Source organism: Elephas maximus, chromosome 13 (assembly GCF_024166365.1).
Source record: "Elephas maximus indicus isolate mEleMax1 chromosome 13, mEleMax1 primary haplotype, whole genome shotgun sequence".
Taxonomy (NCBI): domain Eukaryota; kingdom Metazoa; phylum Chordata; class Mammalia; order Proboscidea; family Elephantidae; genus Elephas; species Elephas maximus.
The window spans coordinates 45,063,786-45,088,842 of record NC_064831.1 but is presented as its reverse complement, the minus strand read 5'-3'; the positions used below and the strand labels follow the sequence as shown (position 1 = coordinate 45,088,842).

Here is a 25,057-nt window from a genome sequence, read left to right as displayed (position 1 = left end):
CATCTTTCTCATGAAGCCCATGCTTACCCTCCAGTGTTCGCTTTGTTGGGCTCTAGTGCGACATTCAACCTCTAGCTCTTTGAGTTACAACTCAATTCTTCGTGTTTGACATCAGAATTAACGGTTGGTAGGAATGTGAGTGGGACAAAATCCAAGAAGCAGACAAGACAAAGGGAATTCCAACTCTGGCAAACTGATAATGAAGCATTAGAAACAGACAGCAGGGGGTGCCTTGGTGAGCAGAGCACAGGGCCAAGAAAGCCGCAGGGCAGGCAGTACATGGAGGTACCCAAAGAGTTGGCATCACAAAAGCCAGAGAATAGGACTGGAGACCTGGCCAAAGCTCTGAGGTGCAGGATGCCCAGAACCAGACTCCACAAGGATTCAGACAAAGCAGAGTGACACAGGCCCACTTATCGGATCTTGGACACCAGACAGTAGTTTTATTCCAAAGAACAAGGCAAGAATCTGGTAGCTGGGACTAAATTAAAAGATTACAGAAGACCTGAACAGTAAGACGGGATATTTGAGCTGGTAATCTGTAGGTCAGGAGTATCTGCATGGGGATCAAGATTGTCTCAGAATCTGGGTAGAACCTTGGCCTGCAGGTGGTGGTCGTGTGGCCCCACCAAGAAGAATGAGAGCAACGTGGGTTAGAGATAGGAGCCAGGGCTGTCCACACATGGAACACCATTCCCTATTTCTACAAAACGTGTTTTCTCTCCTCCCCTAAAACCACGCATTAACCTAATAAAATCTATGAAGGGCTGGATTCGAAGACTAAAAACTTTACCTTTTTTTGTCTCCCCTTCATGGAACATGCCAAAGTTCTTGCTTTGTCTACTAGCACTTCCCTGTTCATAGTCATTGGTGCTGCTATAACTCCAAAAGCCAGTCATTTTTTGTTCACATTTTTGAAAATAATTTTTTAAAAGAACTGGTTTTGCAATTTTTCCTGTATTTCTTTTTCAGATTTTCTATTTTTTTTCCTCAAAATTATTTTGCTAAGTTTCCATATTTCCAGGTAAAACTCCAGCTGTATCTAGAAACTCCATTTCTGTAACGTTACTGCTAAATTCACACTTTCCAGTTGCCACCAGATGTCACAAAGTTCTCGCCTCATGACTTTCAGTTTGCAGTTTTCAACACTGCAGCACTGAAAGGCAACCTTTTATTAAATGCTGAAACTGCAAAACAAAAGCCATGAGGTGACAGTTTTTTGACAGCATCTAATTGTTATACAGGAAGGGCTCTGTTTTAATGAAAAGCATTATAATGTCTGTTTCTATCCAGCGGTACCATTCTGTACTCTGCAAATGGTTCATGGCAGCTAACAGTTCTCTACTACGTTGTTCACACATCCTAGGTAACATACGCTTTCCTCAGGGAAGAGTGAGCCACAGTTTAAAGTTAGAGGAGAAATTAATTTTTCAAACTCCGAAATAAACTTATAAACTTTCACATATATGTTATACACACACACACACACACACATATATATTTTAAAGGATAAATTTAACACACTTCAGGAATGCATTTATACAACACATCCACTATATCCATGGACAACACAGGTCTACAGCTATGTGGGGGAGTATCTATCTCTGAGGCATGAAGGACTGTCTGCATCCTATCCAGGGTGCTATAGCCTTACCTTGATGGTAGCCAGAACCACCTCCATTACAGCACACTGTCTTGGTGTCAGACCCTTGGCATCATCTCGAGTCATGTGCTCCTGGAACACAGGTTGAAAACTGCTTATAAAACAACCAGTTCATTTATTTAACAACTACTTTCAAACAAAATCTGTATAATTCCCACTAAGAAACATTTCCAATTTGAAATATTTTCTTCATATGTCCATTTAAATAATTATTTCGTCATATATTTCATAAGTATCCATTTTGTGGAAAAACGAAATGCTAAATGTCTACCTAAAGATGAGTACGTTGATATATATGGCTTTATTTTCACTTGCTAATTTACGTTAGGAGAAAAGACAGACACCTGGAATGTGTGCATCAAAGCTTTTTCCCCTTAATCCCTGGCTGTATGTTCTGTCACAGAGGAAGGCCAAGCTTGGAAGGGATTTAAGGAGTGATCTTTAGCATCTTCCAGCTACTACTGATAAAGTCTACTTAAATATTATGTCCCTAATTTATTCTTTCTGGGTCTTCTTAATGCTTATTTGTTACCAGGAAAACCCCAAAGAGTAAACTGTGCTTGACTTTGGAGATTTTCAATATTTTAGAATCTTTTTTCAGTGTTTTTGAGCTGATATCAATATTTTACAAAAGAATTTGGCTCCCCATTCACTATGAACTGTTTCAATCCATCCTTCAAACTTATTTAGGGAAATAATGGTAGAAAGTTGGTGAATATAACAAAGGAAATAGGAATCTGTCTAAGAGAAAGAGTTAAAAAATTCCTGAGCAGCCCCTTCAAGTTGATACAACCTTACCAGGGCTACCACTATCCTGTTCAACAACAGCCCACAGATACTTACTGAATGCTTATTAGACTGCCAACACTTGTCTGCTATTCATAAGGTTTTCACTGGCTAATGCTTTTCAGAAGTAGACTGCCGGGTCCTTCTTCCTAGTCTGCCTTAGTCTGGAAGCTCAGCTGAAACCTGTCCTCCATGGGTGACCCTGCTGGTATCTGAATACCGGTGGCATAGCTTCCAGCATCACAGCAACACGCAAGCTCTCACAGTACGACAAACTGAGAGACACGTGTCTAGGATGTTTACCTGTGTTTTATTGACTATGCAAAGGCATTCGACTGTGTGGATCATAACAAATTACGGATAACACTGCAAAGAATGGGAACTCCAGAACACTTAATTGTGCTCATGAAGAACCTTTACATAGATCAAGAGGCAGTTGTTCAGACAGAACAAGGAGATACTCATAGGTTTAAAGTCAGGAAAGGTGTGCGGCTGTATTCTTTCACAATACCTATTTAATCTGTATGCTGAGCAAATAATCCGAGAAGCTGGACTATATGAAGAAGAACGGGGCATCAGGATTGGAGGAAGACTCATTAACAACCTGCGTTATGCAGATGACACAACCTTGCTTGCTGAAAGTGAAGAGGACTTAAACACTTACTCATGAAGATCACCACAGCCTTCAGATTGGATTACACCTCAACATAAAGAAAACAAAAATCCTCACAACTGGACCAATGAGCAACATCATGATAAACGGAGAAAAGATTGAAGTTGTTGAGGATTTCATTTTACTTGGATCCACAATTAACAGCCATGGAAGCAGCAGTCAAATCAAAAGACGCATTGCATTGGGCCAATCTGCTGCAAAGGACCTCTTCAAAGTATTGAAGAACAAAGATGTCACCCTGAAGACTAAGGTACGCCTGACCCAAGCCATGGTATTTTCAATCACATCATGTGCATGTGAAAGCTGGACAATGAATAAGGAAGACTGAAGAAGAGTTGACGCTTTTGAATTGTGGTGTTGGCGAAGAATATTGAATATACCATGGACTGCCAAAAGAATAAACAAATTTGTCTTGGAAGAAGTGCGGCCAGAATGCGCCTTAGAAGCAAGGATGGCAAGACTGCGTCTTACATACTTTGGATGTGTTGTCAGGAGGGATCAGTCCCTGGGGAAGGACATCATGCTTGGCAAAGTACAGGGTCAGTGGAAAAGAGGAAGACCCTCAACGAGGTGGGCTGACACAGTGGCTGCAACAATGAGCTCAAGCATAACAAGAATTGTAAGGATGGCTCAGGACTGCGCAGTGTTTCGTTCTGTTGTGCGTAGGGTCACTATGAATCGGAACCGACTCGACGGCACCTAACAAGAACAACACTTGTAGGTGATTGGGATATATTGTTGAATAAAAGAAATATTTCTGTCCTCCTGGAGCTTAAATTCTAGCTTATATAGGTGCCTTTGTGCGAATTGGAGGAAAAGGCCCCTATGGGTGTACACAGCTCTGAGAATGTGGGGCTTGATCAATGGATTAGGGCCTTTGGTCAGTAACAAAAGGCATCTTTTTTCCTACAAGGGCACAGCTGTGTGTCAGCACACATGGCTTTGAAGTGCAGCATGGGCTGGATTTCACCCACCACTTGCTCCTTTAGCTGGGGACTTTTGTCCAATTTTTGTCCTCTATTCAGGCCCTTTGCTTATTCTATTATTTAGTAGATGCCATGTCTTCCTGAAGGCAATCTCTATGTATGTCTCACTCAGTTCAACAGCCTTTCAGTGTCTGTCATGCCAATTGGCCCCTGCTGATAAATAATAGTTTTGATAATGGAATTGCACTTCCTTCAGCATATCTCACAGGGTTCACTCTGCTCAAACAGAGTCATACACATGTAAACATTGCTGAAAACAAAGTGTGATGCTTCATGGACCCATAATAACCGTCTGCATCTTATAGTAGCTCACCCTGATACAGGGATTTTAACTCAAATATGTGCATCTATTTAATATTTTTAACAGGAATATTAAATGCCCATTTAATATTTAAAGAGTGATGGGAAAAAAATTGCTAAATTATAAGAGGAAATGCTTTAGGACAAGTAAATACAATTTTTTTAATATTAATAACTCTCTGGCTTCATCAATCTTGACTGGTTTCGCAATGTGGTCACATTATTTTTTTAAAAGATGATCATAAATAATATATGCTGGTGCTACACACATAATTCTTCCTTATATAACTTCATAGGATTTAACAACTGCTTGTTCAAATACGGGAGCCTGTAAAAGAGGATGGCAATGAGCTATTGCCCACGTGAAAGCCTGGTTTCAAGTATATTTTCATTAATTGGCTTCAATATTATATTACCAGTCCATGAAGATTTATTCATTTTTTAAAAATTTAGTGTCAAATAAATCTGGTCATTAAGCAGTAATAAGTTGGGCATAGGTGTCATTCAAATTTAGGAGTTATTTTACTCACTATTCATTTATCCAAAAATTTCCCCATTAATTCCTTGGCTCTTTTTTTCCCCCCAGGAAATCTCCTTTAACATTTTATTTTTTATCAAATTCCTTTTTGGTCTTTCTCAGGTACTAATATATGTTGGTAAGTAGCTTATAAACGATTCTATTTGGTTACTACCAAAAAATTAAAGCAGTTTTTATTACATTACATTCATATCTTATTATGAAGTTCATGCTCCAAGAGTATGAAGTACTATAGAATATGTTAAACTATGAATAAACTTGTTTAATGGAAGGACTCTTTATCATAGTCAAATGCAGAAAAACAATTATTTTCCCTTCTTGTTCTATTTTCCTTGATTCTATATTCTGTTAAGTAAGGCTGTTATCTGTTAATATTCCTGAATCTAAGCATCAGTGTAATTATTTTACATAGCACCTTTTCAGCAAATCAAACCTGCCTTCAAACTAAGCTTGAAAGTTTTAAAGACTCAAGGTTTAAAGCAAAAAAACCAAAAAAACAAAAAAAACTAACATTATAATAAAATAAAAACACATAGCTTTGTAAAGTTTGGAGTTCTTTCTGCTATATAGATTTTTAATTTTTGCATAATATTTTAGAGGACTTATGCTCTGTAATTCAAAAAATAATAGCTAAATGGGCTACTAATCCAAAAGTAAAAAAATCAAGGGCCAATAATAGAATAATATGTACAAAACTAAGTTATTTTTCCATAGCCTATGGGATAACAAGATTCTGTTCTTAGTCCTTCAGATTATTTCGATGTTGATGAAGTAACTCTTTAGGAAATTATTAATCATAGTTTGTTCTTAGGTTTTTACAAAGAATTCACAGAATTTAAGATATTTGGGGCTGTAAAAGGCTCTAAAGTGTTTTATTTTCAGTACATTCTGATTTTTCCTGCCCAATATACATAAACCCTCTGGAGAGCCAGTCCCAATGCCACTCCTGGCCTGTATGGTTTGGTCTGGGCTGGCTGCACCCCCAGCACCGACATGGGTATGTGAGTTAAGTCAATTGGCCCATTTCATTCCCAAGCCACAGTGATTGGCTCAGGAAAGGATGACATGACTCTATCAGAGCCAATGAAGTGCCAGTGGACTTTGCTGCGTTACTTCAGACCCAGATTAGCACTCTTTCATACAATATTTGAAGCTGAAAGGATGTAAGATATACAGCAGCAAAAACCATCTTTCAAACAGGAAGGAAGGTTACAGCAATATATCAAACAAAGAGCCGAGCAGAGTTGGAAGATGGTGAGTAGCTGAGTCCCCTAATATTATTTGAGTCCCTGATCAGGCAGCGAGAGAGACCAGCATCACCCCTGGATGATAAAATTTCATGCAGCAATAAATTATTTTTGCTTATGTTAATTTGGCTTTCTGTCACTTGAAGCTGAAAGAGTTCTAGCTAAAAGAAATATCCAACTTCCTCATTTTATAGGAAACTGAAGCCCAGGGAGATGCAGCAACACACAGATGCTAAAATCATGGCTAGAACCATTTCTTTTGTAATCAGATACAATGCTGCTTCATCTTCATGGTTTCATATGAGCAACTTAAACACTGTTTAAATACACATTTTCAAATTAGGGACCAGAAATCCCAGGGAGGGCAATAAGAGGGATACAGAAAGGGCCGGAGATCCAAGATCCAAAATAACAGTTCAGCAGTGACATGCACCCTCCCTGCCAACCAACAACAGTGCTGGATACCTGTGGGGGTCAGAAACAATTTCAGATAATGCTTGCATCTTACAGATCGATTATTGACTTTTTAAGTTTTTCTAAGGAAGAAGATAATATAGATGATAAAACAGGGTGCTTAGATGATAGGGCACATATCTTATTACACAGTCAATAATTACACAGTAGAATAGATTATCCTTCCTTTGTGTTCTATAAACAAAACCAAACATCCAGCTGCCAGCTGGAGGAGAAAGACAGATAGCTCCCTCTGGAAATGGTAGGTGGCAAACTCCTTGGAATTGCCAAAGATGATGAAGGCATACCTCATTTATCCTCACAACAATCCTATAAAAAGTATTAAAATTTTCTTCATTTTACAAATGCAAAAAATATGAAGCTTAGAAAAGTTAAATGCCTTGGTTATGTCACAGTTAGAAGTAGTTGAGGCAGAATTTGAACCAAGGCCATCTGTCTGAAAACCATCCCTTTAACACCATGCTCTACTATATCTTAATAGATATAAATGGAATAAAAACAACATCCATTTTAGCCAATCAAGTTTCTGACCTAGAGGGACAGGGCCTTAGGTTCTTTGCAAAACCCCAAAGTCTTGAGAATCTCAAGTGGGAATTAAAGGTTATTTAGAAAACAAAATCTCCACTTATAACGGGGTTGATCATGTTGTCAAGTTCAATGTCTGTTTTCCTGAGTTTAATTTTCCCACATTAGGTTTCTTATCTTTAAAACTTCTCTAGACTTCACTGGATTTCTTTGCAGTGTTCCATTTTGCCTCAGTTCATACAAAGCTAGTTTGTCGTATGAAAGGAAAATTGGTCATGTTGTAAGTTGCCGTCAAGTTGACCCTGACTCATAGTAACTAAATGTGTGCAGAGTAGAGCTGCTCTGTAAGGTTTTCAAGGCTGTGACCTTTCAGGAGGAAAGGAAAATATGTTCTGTAATTTACTCCAAAAGAGGTAATGCTGAATGCTACAACATCAGGTTAAAATTCCCATTTCCTTTACCAACCGGAAAACATGGGAAACACAGGGAAATGGGAAAACAGTAAAATTCTGTTCCTAAATTTGGACCTATTTCATCCTTAGAGCAGATGTGAAATCACAGACACATATCTTCTGCTTGTGCCAGGCCAGATACCATGACTAGTAAGAGGATGGTTTCTTGCAGAGTTATAGTTAGTTCATTTCGTTTCATGGAAAATCAGTAAGTTCTTTATTCTTATTACCTTCAGTTTAGATAACTGTCCAAGATCTTTAGCTGCGATGAAAATCATCTGGGGTCCCTAGAAACACACAGAGAAAAAGAGAGAGATGATTCAGTCTTAAAGTCTTCAGTATAAGGCATAGTAGGAATGTACTCAGTAGAGAGTTTTCTGTTTTCCTTATTACATTTATGATTTTGATGACTTTATTTGGTCTATTTTAAAGACTGAGTCAAAGTTACCTAGTTCTATTGGCAATATAAAAGTCTGCATGGGTGTCCACTTCTGAAAGGCTTATATTTGAGTTATGAATGGGTTGCTGCTAACTAGCTGGTCCATGTAGCAATGGATTAAATCAGTGATCTTTTACTTATTTGTAGCAGAAGGAACTCCCTTACTCCACACCGCAAAAAGGAAGTCTATGTAAAACTTCAATATAGAGAGCTGAAAAAGGTGAACTGCCCCTCCCAAAGTCCTGGCGGATCTACCAAGCCCTGCGCTTTTAACCCCTCCCCCGGCCAGAGGCATTGCCCTAGAGTCCCAAGGTCATGGTGAAAAGGAGTTTGAAAAACACTGGAATAAGTCGCTCAGAAACATAAAAAATGTTGAGATAACAAATGTTTTGTTTATATATATATATTTACGACAAAAAACTACAGTAGTCAAAACAGTAATAGCAGAGATGCTAGCACAAATCAAAAGATGTCCAAAAACAGACCCTCTGTGTGTAATACTTAACATCTGGTAATTCTGGCATCATAAATCACTGGGAGAAATGAATGGTTATGCAATAAATAGCACTAACTAAAGAAAAAAAAACAAACCCTAGATGCATGTCTGTAGGTGTATGCAATTGGAAAATTACCAAATTGGTTAAATTCACCAGTGGCTTAGAATCTTTTCAAAAGTAAGGAAAATCAGTTATTTCTGGGTGGCACTCTGCAGTTTTTGGTGGAGCGTGTCTATACACTGGGGAATGAGAGGCTGCAGGCTAGCGAGGATGGCCGCCACGTTAGCTGTGCTCATTGTCTGATCTCCTCACCTGTCACAGCCTCGGCTACATAGTTGAAGCTCAAAGAACAGTCACTGAATGAATGAGTGATATGGGTTCACACTTGAAGATCTAACAGCTACATTGTATCAACATTTAGGCAATGGTAAGCTTTTCTGGGGAAACATTGTATGAAAAATGAAATTTCATACATAGCATTTCTGCTATAACGTGATATATGCATTCTTGATAAACCTCATATTTTAAAAAAGCCTACATTGAAAGTAATAGGGCTTATGGGAAAAAGAGCAGTGGAGCAGAGCAGTCAAAACCCATGAATTTTGTTGCCAAAGAACTATCAAAAACAGCAGTTGCTACGTTGGGAGATGACTTGAACAGCTGGCTGGATCTCAGTGAGACTGATGGCTACCTCAGGGGATGCTGAAAAACAAAACAAACAACAAAATATAGAGTACAATTGTGGGCAGAGATAATGCGGAAGCACCTGGAACTACCAGCACGGGGCAGGGTAGCTCACCGGGTGTGAGAGCCGTGCAAGGTACATCTCTCCAGAAAGCTAGCTTAGGTGCAGCACTTTTTTCTTCTTCTTTTTAAAACAGGGGCAAAAGGGCTCCTGCCTGAGCAGCAGCCCAGCTGAGAGCTCTTTCCTTTTCTGCTGAAGTTTATACTTCTATTTACAGTCCAGAGCCTCTTACCTAGGAAAATTTACATATAAACCAACCCAACTTCCAGATTGAATACTGAATACACCATGGACTGTCAGAAGAATGAACAAATCCATCTTGGAGGAAGTACAGCCAGAACGCCTCTTAGAAGCAAAGATGGTGAGAACACGTCTCGCATACTTTGGACATGTTATCAGGAGGGATCAGTTCCTGGAGAAGGACATCATGCTTGGTAAAGTACAGGGTCAGTGAAAAAGAGGAAGACCCTCAATGAGATGGATTGACACAGTGACTCCAACAACAGGCTCAAGCATAACAATGATAGTGAGGATGTTGCAGGACCGGGCAGTGTTTTGTTCTGTAGTACATAGTGTCACTGCCAGGTGGAACTGACTTGACAGCACCTAACAACAACAACTTCCAGATTATTCTGGCATCTTTCCCCTATTGACCAATTACGTAGGAGCTGACTAGTGTTATAAAAATATGTTGTAGTACAATAAGCTCTGGGGTATGTATATGCGTGTGTGTGTGCTGATGCACATAGAGCTACCAGCACAGGGGGAGGGTAGCCTGCTAGGTGTGTAAGCCATGCAAAGTGTATCTCTCTGGAGAGGTAGATTACCTGTGTGCAGATGTAATTTGGCCATCCATATATGTGGGCTAGGATTTCCCCTTCATGGCACAAATGGTTAAGCACTGGGCTATTAACTAAAAGGTTGGTGGTTTGAATCCACTCAGAGGTGCCTTGGAAGATTGACCTGGCAATCTTCTTCTGAAAGATCACAGCCATTTGAAAACCCCATGGAGTGTGAGTCTACTCTGACACACACAGGGTCGCCACGGGTCAGAATCAACGCCACAGCAACAGGTTATTTTTTCTGGTTTATATGTAGGTAACGGAAACCCTAGTGATGTAGTGGTTAAGTGCTACAGCTGCTAACCAAGAGGTCGGCAGTTCAAATCCACCAAGTGCTCCTTGGAAACTCTATGGTGCAGTTCTACTCTGTCCTAGAGGGTTGCTATGAGTTGGAATCAACTCGACAGCAGTGGGTTTTGGTTTATGCAGGTGACAAATAATTATACCACGCATTCATGGTATTAAACAAAACTAAGTAATTTGTATTTTATTACTGTCTGGCAGTTGGCAGCAAATCAACAAAACACATGCATTTTTGTAACTTGGAACACTGTACAAGTAAACATTTTCTCTATATATAATTACACTGAATAAATACAGATCGAGTATGCATAATTAATGGTGTCAATCTGTATTTTAGTTTATAATTACTCATTACATTAATTTATTTTCCTTAGTCACCGAAATAGTCCAAACAGGTGTTTATTAGAATTATTTTACCCGGCCTGGGTCAGGATATGGGGGCCCCTGGTGCGGTGGTTAAGACGGTCGGCTGCTAACTGAAAGGTAGGCGGTTTCGAAAGCAACAGCAGCTCCTCGGGAGAAAGATGTGGCAATCTGCTTCTGTAAAGATTTATAGCCTTGGGAAGTCTATGGGGTCGCTATGAGCAGGGATCGACTGCTGCAGTTGGTTTAGTTTGGGGGCTAGGTCAGGATATGTGAACTAAGACACTTGGCACTATCTACTTGACCATGGTCTAACTTTGTTGCCAGTTGATCCTTCTGGTTCTTTTTTTATTTCACTGTGTGTGATAAAATCCCATTCTCCAAACTCACTAAAAGGCATTTCCACTATTAACCTCCAAGTGGGAAGGCAATGGATGGCAGCAGAATGGAAAAGTGAAAAAACATCCATAGAGCAACTCTGAATCTACCTCCTTAGACTGAAAAATCTAAGAAAGGAACACGACTGGTATATTCTACTCTAAATCTATTTCTCTGTGATTACAATAAATTTAAATAAAAAATTATATGTGTAGACCATATAACCTTACAAAGTGAACTTTGATATGCTTTTTCAAGACATAAAGTTTTGAGTGCTAAGCAGGCATGCAGTTTGACTGCCATTGCTACAATTTAAAGTTGATTTGGGTAGAAAACTGTCATTTGAGTGATCATTGTTAAAAAACTGTAAACTAAACACTTTTTTCCCAAAATTGATTTAATTAGTGGATCAAAACCATTGATTTAAACAAAAACAACCAGATGGGTTATTGAAACTCTAACCAAATGTTAATTAAATACTTACGGTTTGATCAGTCAGGGGAGGGAGAACGATTTGTTTTTCTATTTTGTTAAGAACTAGCTTCCATAGTTCCTTTAAAACTCGTTTCAGGACTGTTTTCTCACATATTTTTGCCGAAAGACTTAATCTGAAATAAAACACGCACTCACTCTTAAATACTGTATCAATATCAACTTATTTTACAGGTCAGAAATTGATGTTACTAACACTAGAGCTCAAATACCTGACTAGACCTTCATAATTTTTAAGTGCTAAATTACATTTACTGAGAAACAAAACAAAACCAAAGATGACATAAAATAAAAAATCTATTTTATCATACTATATATTAGATAATTCACTATTACGGGTAGAAAATGAATTTGGGGTATTTCTTTCCGCAAATGTTTCCTAAATTGACAGACTTAGGAAGGGAAAAAACCTTTGAAAACACACAAAGTAAACATTCAGTTAAAGGCAGGGGACCCCTCCTTATCCTTATTTAATTGTTTTTACGCCAAGTGCCATCTCTGAGATCAGTCCACCAGGAGGGCTTGACATGGGGGTTGAGAAAACAACCACAGAACCGTATTTTTTCTCACCCACCTGTTGGGAGGTCCCTGAGCAGAGGGCAAACCATTTACCTGATACAATCAGGTTCCCAGAGTATGTGATTTCCACCATCACCACCAGCTTGTATTCCCCACATGCCTCAAGTTCATGGTGTGAGACCAAAACCAAAAAACTGTATTTTCATTACTATATGGCACTGAACCGACACAGCATGACACAGTGAAGACACATATCATTTCACTCAAGAATTAGTATTTTCCAACTTTCATAAGTTCTGGATATTCTTAGAAATTGTTCTCATGATAAGGATGATGACAACATCACATATATTTCTGCATGTATTTTCTCAGTTATTACTACAACCATTTTAGAGTTGGAAAACAGGCTCGGAGAGGGTAGGGAACTTGTCCAAGGAAGTGAAGCTAATGAGTGAGAGCTGCGGTTCAAAGTCAGGCCCTCTCCCTCTAACTCCAGCATGTCTTCCCACACCCAGTGAAGCCCATGATGAATGCACTGTGTCTGTGCTGGAACTCTAACCCTTATACCTGTGACTGTAATCTTGTTTGGGAACAGGGTTTCCTTTGTTATGTTAATAAGGCCATACCAGTGTAGGGTGTGTCTTCAATCTAATCACTTCTGAGTTATAAAAAGAGCAGATTAGAGATAGATACTCTCAGAAACAGGAAGACAGATGCTACCTGAGGACCTCTACAAGCCAAGAATGAAGGAATATCTGGGGTTACAGACAAGGAAGGGATTCGGATGGCCATGACCCTGATTTGGACTTTTAGACCCTAGAACTGTGAGAAAATAAATGTCTGTTGTTTAAAGCCATCCACTTATGGGACATGTGTCACCACAGTACTAGGAAGCAGAGACAGTGCCACATAAACATTTACTGAACGTACCATAATGTGATGTGGGACTTTTTACTGAATGTACCATAATGCAACGTGGGACTTTCTGACACTCCTTTCAAGAATGAATTAAACCTGCTTCACAGAGGATAGGAGCCCTGGTGACGCAGTGGTTAAGCACTTGGCTGCTAACCAAAAGGTCAGCAGTTTGAACCCGCCAGCAGCTCCGTGGGAGAAAAGACCTGTCGATCTGCTCCAGTAAAGATTATAGCCTTGGAAATGCAGTGGGGCAGTTCAACCCTGTCCTATAGGGTTGTTATGAGTCAGAATTGACTCCATGGCAATCGGTTTTGTTTTTTTTTTGCAGAGGTTCACAAGTGGGTCACATATTTCAGGGCCGCCTCAGTGACCCTAGATAGTGTTACTAAGAACTTTATATACTTTTGGATTCTGAAATTATAAAGTAGGCTTTTAGCATTTAGAGACATAATAATTAGTATTAACAATTAGTATTTAAAGATATGTGACATGTGAGAGGCAAAGGGAGGGATTTCCAAAATACATTTCCATGCAGAAGTATTTCTGCCAACACTACTCAAATCATCCTAGAAATTTCTGAGAAAGGTTTGATTGTTCTGCCATGATGCATCTTGTTTCTACTCTATGTCCATCATATGAACATTCATCGGCCAGCTATGAGGGCTCCCTTGAACAATGGTTTCTAAACTAGTGGAGCTGGAGAGTTCCATGAATATGCCTCAGGGGCCCAACCTCCACCCCTTCATCCAGAGGAAGCCAATTTTATGTATTAGGTTTCCATATATAAGAAGATGTACCATGACAGAACTACCAAACCTATCCTCAGAGAGTCTATGGTGATCTGAGATTGGACAAATCTTCCAATTTTGTTACAGATGTGTAATTTCCACTTCCAAAATTCCAATATAAAACTTGATCTTGTTTGTATGGTCAGCTTATGTACTTGGCATGCTAACTAACCCTGCTTACAACTGAAAGAATAGGAACAAAATCACTGACAAGTTTACAGTTCTTCATGGGATTTCTGCTAGTTGGAAATGGAGTTTACAGCTCTTTGTTCTATAAAGTGGTGAGGTCTTGGTAGAGTAAGTGAAACATAATAAAATATGTTTTATTTAGAGAGGCACAAAGAGAGCCTACACATTTATAATATAACATGATTCCTGAGGGGATTTTCTGAAAACCAACCTGAAGACATTCAGCCCTCTATTGCTAGTTTTAAATAACAGAAGATAAAGGGAAAACCTAGCAAATGCCCCTTTAATCAGAGTTAACCGACCTGATAATGGAAGCTGAAAAGCATATATTTTGGAAGCTGAGCTATCTGGATTGGCTGACCACAGAACCAATGAACCAGACAATTGTCAAAGGTCAGGTATGTTAACCGGTGATAGGGATCTCCTGTCATAGAGTTAATCCTATTTTCATGAAGATATAACCAGCTGTTTTCTCTGTCCCTGGAATGCCTGTCTTTCATTTCCATGGGTCCAAATCCTATCCGTCTTTAAACATCAAACCCAAATGAAATTTTTACTGATTCTCTGAAGAGATTATCACTTTACATCTTATTATGTCTATTTGCATATCTTTCTTGTTTCTGTTAGCTCCTTCGGAATAGAGTCAATATCTGACTTTTCCTTTTTTTTGATCTCTCCTAACCAGCGGCTTTCAATGTATGCATTCTGTATTAGCTCTAAGAATTTCTTCATGGCCTGTAACAAATCTCTTTCAAAAAAATGTAAAGCCTATAGATTTTTTTTTCTATCTTTATACATTCTCTCTCTCTACTAAGTATGACAAGAAATGATGTTTATGATGATATAACAAAGTGCCACTGTTGTTATTAGTTGCCACTGAATTGGTCCCGACTCATGGTGACCCGGTACACAGTGAAACAAAACGCTGCTGGTCCTGTGCTGCCCGGTAATCAGTTGTGGGCTGTTGTTAGTCACAGGGTTTTCATTGGCTGATTTCAGAAGTAATTGAATCCAGTTCTCCTACATGGAAGTCAGTTCTACCACTGAATCATCACTGTAAAAAGTTCCATTTGAAGTAGAAGATTAAGACTGAGTAAAATAAGAACTTAAATGGCACCTAACAACAAACATACCTAAGGGTCAGCCCACTTTCTGTATTAGTCCCGTTTTAAAGACGGTGAAATGAAGTCAAGGTAACTCAGCTAGTAGTTGGCAATGTCAGGATTAATTAAAACCTTCTGTCTGTTCCACAACTTTTCCTTATAGTATATACAGAAACCAATTTAGTTTTGCCAATGGTATGTTTCCCAACTGCTGCCTAGAGTTCTAACGAAAACAGAGCAGATGGCATTTCAGTGGGAGTTTAAGAGGGTCAGGACTGCCTGGCTCTGCTCTCTGCTCACCATCACACTCAGAACAAAACGCTGGTGTGTTTATAGGGTCTCAGTTCTGTATTGTCCAGAGGAAAGAACCACATGATACGATAAAAATTTTAAGAGATTTTATAGCAAATTACCTGATAAGAGTAAAAGTTTACTTACAGAAATCAAACAAATGAAAAACTACTTTTCTCCTTCCCTCTCTCTTTTCTTCCTGCTGTTTATTCCTCTCTCCCTCTCTTATTTCTTCCATTTCTTTCTTTTAGATCAATTTGCCAACCTATCTCCTGATAAGTTACCCACTTACTCACTTATCTTACAGACACTTCCATGCAGAGAAAAGAAAGGAAGGCTTTACTTTTCTACCAAATCATGAAAATTATAAGGACATTAGTATTCCTTGTGTGGTAACATTGTAAGTGAATGGGCTTAAATAGAAATCATAAATATAATAAGAGGCTCTTCCTATTAATTCTTTGTTGCCGTTATCTTTAAAGGCAGGTATCCTATTCCTCTTTTTTATCTTGGTCCCTTTGGAATTAATCTGTCACAACAGTATTAAGTGAGATAACTTATGTAAACTATCAGACATAACACTGGTCCCTTTTCAGGCATCCAAAATTATTACTTACCTTTCTCTTCTACTTTCAGTTCTGGTTTAGGAAATCATGTGCCTGTTTGCTTATTAAAATATAGGTGCCTTGACCCTACTCCAAACTTAATAAATTAGAATTCCTGAGGATAGAGACTGAGTAGAAGCACTGAAAAAACAAAAAAACAACTTTCTGACAAGAACATTTTCTTAGCTTCTATTAGCACACACTCACTTCCTTACTGCACTGTAATGTCTTTGGAGGCAGGAACTTTGACTTCCTTTGTCATCATGGTGCACTGTCTAGACTAGGGTTTGATACAGGTGGGCACTCAATAAAATAGTTACAGAAGGTTGAATAGGGCAGCTATCTCTTTGTCTCTGAGTTGAATTAATTCTAGTTACACTTGCGTTCTTCTTTTCTTCAGCAAGCTCTCACATGAAATCACATACTATCAAGTCAACTCAGTCCTCCTCTATGTCCAGGAGGATGCAAAACGATATTTTATCTGAGGAGCGTGAAATCCTAAATTTCTCACCTCCCTCAGAACAGCCGCCTCCTCACCAATATTTATTTTCTTTACATTTTCCTTTTCTGTATGAAGTCATTCCTGAGTTTTTCTACCTACTAGTGACTTAAAAGTGTTTTGTTTTTTGATCAATTACTGTACTTCTGTGAAGGTCCTTTTAAAGCTGCATTAAATGTGTGTTCTTTAAAGCCTTGCATTAAGGAATTTATTTTTCCCCTTAAAGCCATATCAGTCACGTTAAGGGCAGTAAAGAGTGGTTAGACAAATGGAGAGAAAAATGATTAGAAAACTTACGTTTTGTCCAAGAAGTCCATGAGTGGTCTTAACACAATCTCTGCATCCATTGCTGCACTGTTCTTATTACATGTGGTATTTCCATTTGATCTCATTCGATTTAGTTCAAAACTCATTTGTTTTATACACTGTTCAATTATAAGCTGGAAACTAAAAACAAGGAATATAAATTCTAGAATAGAAGCAAATATTTTTGCCTTGCTTTGCCTTAGTCTGTTTTAAATCCACCCTAATAAGTGTGATATACTTCAATGAGTTCTGGCCCAGAGGAGTCCAAATCCTTGACCATTTGGCAGTCATCCGTGTGGACCTGCATTTGGACTTTTGTCAGGTAGTGCTTGGAGGTGGTAGTGGGAAGAGCGGAGAAAGTGAATAAGGAGTTGGTGGTAGTGGGAATACTTTCCTTTTATAGTGCCCCAGGTGGTTGTACAGACCCGGGGCACTATAAAAGGAAAGTAAATAAAATTGAGAATTTCTGGGTAGCCGATTTACCACTGGGTCATAAATGGTCCTGCTGGCTGTAGTAATAATGGTCTTTGAAATAGGTGCTTTCTTTTGCCTGATTCTCAAATCAGTGAGATGAGGTTTGGGTAGATTGAACAGAAGGTATGACATTCAGTTTCCAGAAATGTGAAAAGGAGGTTCCTTCAACAGACCCACGCGGTAAAGTCCCAACAGAAGTCTGCTCTGCGGGTGGGCTCGACATGGTGGAAGCATTCTCCGAGTTAACAGACAGTGGCGTTCTACCTCTGCCCTTCAACCAAAAAGTCTTTTTTCTCTATCAATTTTTGGTAATTTCACCTGAAAAAGTCTCCTTTTCTATCCACTTTTTGGTTGAAAAAGGCTTTATTGATAATGAGTTTAAATCAAAGCAGAGCCAGTAAATAATGATAGACTTTGTGAGCACCCAAGGATCCAAATACTCACCGAAGAATTCCTATGAAATGTTTCTGAGTTCTTTGTTAACTTAATTAAACCAGCGAGCCTCTGGTACCAAAGGTATCATTAAAAATAATGTAGTAAGCCACAAAACCAGAAGGCAGAGTTTGCACAAGCAGAAACCTGTCAAGCGGCACATATTTTGAAAATCTCCAAGACTTTTTTGTTTAAGAACAGAGTAATACTAATTTTTTTGCTGCCTTTCTTCTCCTTTTTTTTTTTCTCAATGAGACCAAATCTATACTACAAAAATAACCCAGTTGCCAAATAACCCAGTTCATCAAGGATGTGTCTACCATTCTGTGGGGCTGTGGTGACTCTGGGCAGAGGAGTCACTCAAATCATTCAGAGCAGATGCCAAATAGTTCCTAACCTGTGCTTGAAGGGGGCTCGTTTCAGAGGCTTCCTTCTGTGATGCTCTGTGAAAATAATTTGTGTTTTCACACAAGTTATCAGGCTTGATTGGGGTAGAGAAGGAAGAACCATCTCTGGTAATGCAGAAAGTGGTTTGGGGTGCACTGAAGTGACATCCCTTAGGTCTCAGTTCTGAGGCGGGTGCTCTGTGTACACATGAGGAGCCCAGGAACTCAGACCTTAGGTATGTGGTTTGGCTCTACCCAGGCTGTGCTACAAAGTTACCCTACCAGTTGCATGTAGTAGAATCATTTAATTGTGGGTTTCAGTTAACACCATATGAAATTGATTTTTAGCAATTAATTATGAAATTAATTTTAAAGCTGTCAACTGCTATTTGGACCCTAAGAAGGGTGGATTCAGACTAAAATTATCCAGTTTGACTTCACAGCACGATCATGCTGATCACTGTGGACTTCCCACTCGTCCTGTATGTGTGATGCGACTCTGGTTGGTAGTGTGGGAAATAAAGTCATAGCAACAAGGATATAATAACAGTTCTTTTTTTAAGTAAAGCATGGCATGTGGGATGTTTGTTCCAATTATTCCAGCTTTCATTGAGCAAAGTACTAAATTATTGCTGATATTTAAAAAACGATGAAGGAATGCGTGCTGGGTAGCCAGGCGTTCAACACCTAGGTTGAAATAGCTGCCTCACGAGACAAAAGCCATTTAAGAATCCTCCCAGGAGCATCACATCTTACTTCATTTCTGAGGTGTATCCAGGTTTTTTCAAATTATTATTTATATTTCAGCCTTTGTAACCTGAATATTCGCCCCTCAAACAAGATAAAACAAAACAAAGCAAAAAGTACTTGTTTATCAGAATGATTTGGATATATTACAGAAAGCATTTTGAAAATACATTTTTTATTTACATATTTATACTCCAATTTCTATTCCATTTAGTCATCTTATTTTTTTTAATTTTTATTGTGCTTTAAGTAAAAGTTTACAGATTGAGTCAGTCTCTTATACAAAAATTTACAAACACCTTGCTATATACTTCTAATTGCTCTGCCCCTAGTGAGACAGCACACTCCTTCCCTCCTCTCTCTATTTTTGTGTCCATTCGGCCAGCTTCTGACCCCCTCTGCCCTCTCGTCTCCCTTCCAGACAGGAGATGCCAACATAGTCTCATGTGTCTACTTGATCCAAGAAGCTCACTCTTCACCAGTATCATTTCCTATCCTATAGTCCAGTCCAGACCTTGTCTGAAGAGTTGGCTTTGGGAATGGTTCCTGTCTTGCGCTAACAAAAGGTCTGGGGACCATGACCTCCAGGGTCCTTCTAGTCTCAGTCAGACCATTTAGTCTGGGCTTTTTACAAGAATTTGGGGTCTGCATCCCACTGTTCTCCTGCTCCCTCAGGGGTTCTCTGTTGTGTTCCCTGTCAGGGCAGTCATCGGTTGTAGCCCAGCACCATCCCGTTCTTCTGGTCTCAGACTGATGTAGTCTCTGGTTTATGCGTCCTTTCCGTCTCTTGGGCTCATAATTACCTTATGTCTTTGTTGTTCTTTGCTCCAGGTGAGTTGAGACCCATTGATGCATCTTAGGTGGCCACTTGCTAGCGCTTAAGATCCCAGAAGCTACTCTCCAAAATAGGATGTGCAATGTCATCTTAATAGATTTTATTATGCCAATTGACTTAAATGTCCCCTGAAACCATGCTCCCCAAACACCTGCCCCTGCTATGCTGGCCTTCGAAGCATTCATTTTATTCAGGAAACTGCTTTTAGTTTAGTCCAGTTGTGCTGACCTTGCTTTGTATTGTGTTGTCTTTTCCTTCATCTAAACTAGTTCTATTCTACTATCTAATTAGTGAAAACCCTCTCCTTGCCTCCCTCCCTCCCACCTCTCGTAACCATCAAAAAATATTTTCTTCTCTGTTTAAACTATTTCTCCAGTTATTATAATAGTGGTCTTAAACAATTTTGTTCTTTTGCAACTGACTAATTTCACTCAGCATAATGCCTTCCAGATTCCTCCATGTTATGAAATGTTTCACAGATTCGTCACTGTTCTTTATCGATGCGTAGTATTCTATTGTGTGAATATACCATAATTTATCCATTTATTTATTGATGGGTACATTGGTTTCTTCCACCTTTTTGCTATTGTAAACAGTGCTGCAATGAACAGGGTGTGCATATATCTGTTCTTATAAAGGCTCTCATTTCTCTAGGATATATTCCAAGGAATGGGATTGCTGGATTGCATGGTAATTCTATTTCTAGTTTTTCAAGGAAGTGCCAAATTGATTTCCAAAGTGGTTGTACCATTTTACATTCCCACCAGTCTCTGCACGACCTCTCTAACATTTATTATTTTGTGTTTTTTGGATTAATGCCAGCCTTGTTGGAGTGAGATGGAATCTCATTGTAGTTTTGATTTGCATTTCTCTAATGGCTCATGATCGTGAGCATTTCCTCATGTATCTGTTGGCTACCTGAATGTCTTCTTTAGTGAAGTGTCTGTTCATATCTTTTGCCCATTTTTTAACTGGGTTGTCATTTTGTAGTTGTGTTTTTGCAGTATCATGTAGATTTTAGATATCAGATGCTGATCCAAAAAGTCATAGCCAAAACCTTTTTCCCGGTCTGGAGGTAATCTTTTTACTCTTTTGGTGAAGTCTTTGGATGAGCATAGGTGTTTGATTTTTAGGAGCTCCCAGTTATCTAGTTTTTCTTCTGCATTGTTAGTAATGTTTTGTATACTGTTTATGCCATGTGTTAGGACTCCTAGCATTTTCCCTATTTTTTCTTCCATGATCCTTATCGTTTTAGATTTTATATTTAGGTCTTTGGTCCATTTTGAGTTAGTTTTTGTGCATGGCATGAGATATGGGTCTTGTTTCATATTTTTGCAGATGGATATCCAGTTTTGCCAGCACCATTTGTTAAAAAGACTGTCTTTCCCCCATGTAACTGAATTTGGGCCTTTGTTAAATATTGGCTGCTCATATGTGGATGGATTTATGTCTGGATTCTCAATTCTGTTCCATTGGTCCATGTATCTGTTGTTGTACCAGTACCAGGCTGTTTCGACTATTGTGGCTGTATAACAGATTCTAAAATCAGGTAGGGAGGGAGGCCTCCCACTTTGTTCTTCTTTTTCAGTAATGCTTTACTTATCCGGGGCCTCTTTCCCTTCTATATGAAGTTGGTGATTTGTTTCTCCATCTCATTAAAAAATGTCGATGGAATTTGTATTGGAATTGCATTGTATCCATAGAGAGCTTTTGGTAGAATAGAAGTTTTTACACTGTGAGTCTTCCTATCCATGAGCAAGGTATGCTTTTCCACTTGTGTAGGTCTCTTTTGGTTTCTTGCAGTACTGTATTGTAGTTTTCTTTGTATAGGTCTTTTATATCTCTGGTAAGATTTATTCCTAAGTATTTTATCTTCTTGGGGGCTGCTGTAAATGGTATCAATTTGGTGATTTCCTCTTCGATGTTCTTTTTGTTGGTGTAGAGGAATCCAAGTGATTTTTGTAAGTTTTTTATCCTCATACTCTGCTGAACTCTTCTACTAGTTTCAGTAGTTTTCTTGAGGATTCTTTAGGGTTTTCTGTGTATAAGATCATGTCATCTGCAAATAGAGATACTCTTCTTCCTTGCCAATCTGGATGCCCTTTATTTCTTTATCTAGCCTAATTGCTCTGGCTAGGATCTCCAGCACAATGTTGAATAAGAGTGGTGATAAAGGGCATCCTTGTTTGGTTCCCAATCTCAAGGGGAATGCTTTCAGACTGTCTCCATTTAGGATGATGTTGGCTGTTGGCTTTGTATAAATGCCCTTTATTATGTTGAGGAATTTTCCTTCTGTGCCTATTTTGCTGGGAGTTTTTATCATGAATGGGTGTTGAACTTTGTCAAATGCCCTTTCAGCATCGATTGATAAAATCATGTGGTTCTTGTCTTTTATTTATATGATGAATTACATTGGTTCCTTTTCTAATGTTGAACCATCTGCATAGCTGGTATGAATCCCACTTGGTCATGGTGAATCATTTTTTGGATATGTTGTTGAATTCTATTCACTAGAATTTTGTTGAGGATTTTTGCATCTAAGTTCATGAGGGATATAGGTCTGTAATTTTCTTTTTTTGTGGAGTCTTTACCTGGATTTGGTATCAGGAATATGCTGGTGTCATAGAATGAGTTTGGGAGTATTCCGTCCTTTTCTATGCTCTGAAATACCTTTAGTAGTAGTGGTGTTAACTCTTCTCTGAAAGTTTGGTAGAACTCTGCAGTGAAGCCATCTGGGCCAGGGCTTTTTTTTTTTTTTTTACTGGGAGTTTTTTGATTACCTTTTCAATCTCTTCTTTTGTTATGGGTCTATTTAGTTTTTCTACCTCTGTTTCTGTTAGTTTAGGTAGATAGTGTGTTTCTAGGAAATCATCCATTCCTTCTAGGTTTTCAAATTTGTTAGAGTACAATTTTTCGTAGTAATCTGTTATGATTTTTTTAATTTCAGTTGGGTCTGTTGTAATATCACCCATTTCATTTCTTATTCAGGTTATCTGCTTCCTCACCTGGTTTTCTTTTGTCAGTTTGGCCAGTGGTTTATCAATTTTGTTAATTTTTTCAAAGAACCATTTTTTGGCCCTGTTAATTCTTTCAGTGGTTGTTCTGTTTTCTATTTCATTTAATTCTGCTCTAATTTTTATTACTTGCTTTCTTCTGGTGCTTGAGGGTTCCTTTTGTTGCTCTCTCTGTATTTGTTCAAATTGTAGGAATAAGTCTTTGATTTTGGCCCTTTCTTCTTTTTGGATGTGTACGTTTATTGATATAAATTGACTACTGAGCACTGCTTTTGCTGTGTCCCAAAGGTTCTGATAGGAAGTGTTTTCATTCTCATTGGATTCTGTGAATTTCCTTATTCAATCCTTAATGTCTTCTATGACCCAATTGTTTTGAGAAGGGTATTGTTCAGTTTCCAAGTGTTTGATTTCTTTTCCCTGTTTTTTCGGTTATTGATTTCTACTTTTATTTTCTTATGGTCAGAGAAGATGCTTTGTAATATTTCAATGTTTTGGATTCTGCTAAGGCTTGCTTTATGACCTAATATGTGGTCTATTCTAGAGAATGTTCCAAGTGCACTAGAAAAGAAAGTATACTTGGCTGCTGTTGGGTGGAGTTTTCTGCATATGCATATCATGTCAAAATGGTTGATTGTGGCATTTAGATCTTCCGTGTCTTTATGGAGCTTTTTTCTGGATGTCCTGTCCTTCACTGAAAGTGGTGTGTTGAAGTCTCCTATTATAATTGTGGAGCTGTCTTTCTCACTTTTCAATGCTTTTAGAGTTTATGTATCTTGCAGCCCTGTCATTGGGTGCATAAATATTTAATATGGTTATATCCTCCTGGTATATTGTCCCTTTAATCATTACATAGTGTCCTTCCTTGTCCTTTGTGGTGGATTTAACTTTAAAGTCTATTTTGTTGGAAATTAATATTGCCACTCCTGGTCTTTTTTGATTGTTGTTTGCTTTATATATTTTTTTCCATTCTTTTAGTTTTAGTTTGTTTGTGTCTCTAATTCTAAGGTGTGTCTCTTGTAGGCAGCGTATAGATGGATGGTTTTTTTAATCCGTTCTGCCACTCTCTGTCTCTTTATTTGTGCATTTAGTCCATTTATGTTCAGTGTAATTACGGATAGGTATGAGTTAAGTGTTGTCATTTTGATGTCTTTTTTTGTGTGTTGTTGACAATTTCTTTTTCCCACTTAATTTTTTGTGCTGAGTAGTTTATCTTTATATATTATCTTTTCCTCTTGTTCGTTGTTGTTAATTTGGTTTCTGCTGAGTCTTTTTTTCTTTTTCTTGTATTTTATTTTTATGAGTAGGATAGTCTCCTTTGTGGTTACCTTAATATTTACCACTGTTTTTCGAAGTTTAAACCTAACTTTTATTTCTTTATATAGCCTTGTCTTCCTCTCCATATGAACAATCTATGACTACATTTCTTAGTCCCTCTCTATTGTTTTAGTGTCTTCTTTTACTTAATAACATCATTGTTCCTCTGCTGCGAGTGTTTTTTATCTTCATTAATTTTTGTGATTTCTCTGTCTGAGTTGACACCTGATTGCTCTGTCCAGCGTTCTAGTCTTGGGTTGATACCTTATATTATTGATTTTCTAACCAAAGAACTCCCTTTAGTTTTTCCTGTAGTTTTGGTTTGGTTTTTACGAATTCCCTAAATTTCTGTTTATCTGGAAATGTGCTAATTTTACCTTCATATTTGACAGACAGTTTTGCTGGATATACGATTCTTGGCTGGCAATTTTTTTCCTTCAGTTCTTTATGTAAGTCATCCCATTGCCTTGCTGCCTGCATGATTTCTGCTGAGTAGTCCAAGCTTATTCTTATTGATTCTCCTTTGTAGGTGACTTTTCATTTGTCTCTAGCTGCTTTTAAAATTCTCTCTTTATCTCTGGTTTTGGCAAATTTGATTATAATATGTCTTGGTGACCTTCTTTTAGAATCTACCTTATGTGGAGTTTGATGAGGATCTTGGAAAAATATCTTCTCATCTTTCACGATATCAGGGAAGTTTTCTGCCAACAAATCTTCAACATTTCTCCTGTATTTTCTGTTATCCCCCCATTCAGGCACTCTGATCACTTGTAGTTTATTGCTCTTGACAGAGTCCCACATGATTCTTAAGGTTTCTTCATTTTTTAAAATTCTTTTACCTGATTTTTCTTGAAATATATTGGTGCCAAGTGCTTTATCTTCAAGCTCACCAATTCTGCCTTCCACTTGCTCAGTTCTGCTCCTCTGACTTTCT

General features: G+C 38.4%; 1 protein-coding gene across 1 annotated transcript in view; it reads right to left on the bottom strand.

The window, feature by feature from the left end:
* UNC13C (unc-13 homolog C) overlaps positions 1-25,057 on the bottom strand; it is a 676,763-nt gene that overhangs the window by 67,346 nt on the left and 584,360 nt on the right. Inside the window, exons 26-29 of the mRNA XM_049852627.1 lie at positions 16,913-17,062; positions 11,696-11,819; positions 7,875-7,931; positions 1,655-1,735 (exon numbers count right to left, since the gene is read on the bottom strand). Of these exons, the coding sequence (XP_049708584.1) occupies positions 1,655-1,735; positions 7,875-7,931; positions 11,696-11,819; positions 16,913-17,062 (412 nt within the window). The remainder of the gene's footprint in view (positions 1-1,654; positions 1,736-7,874; positions 7,932-11,695; positions 11,820-16,912; positions 17,063-25,057) is intronic.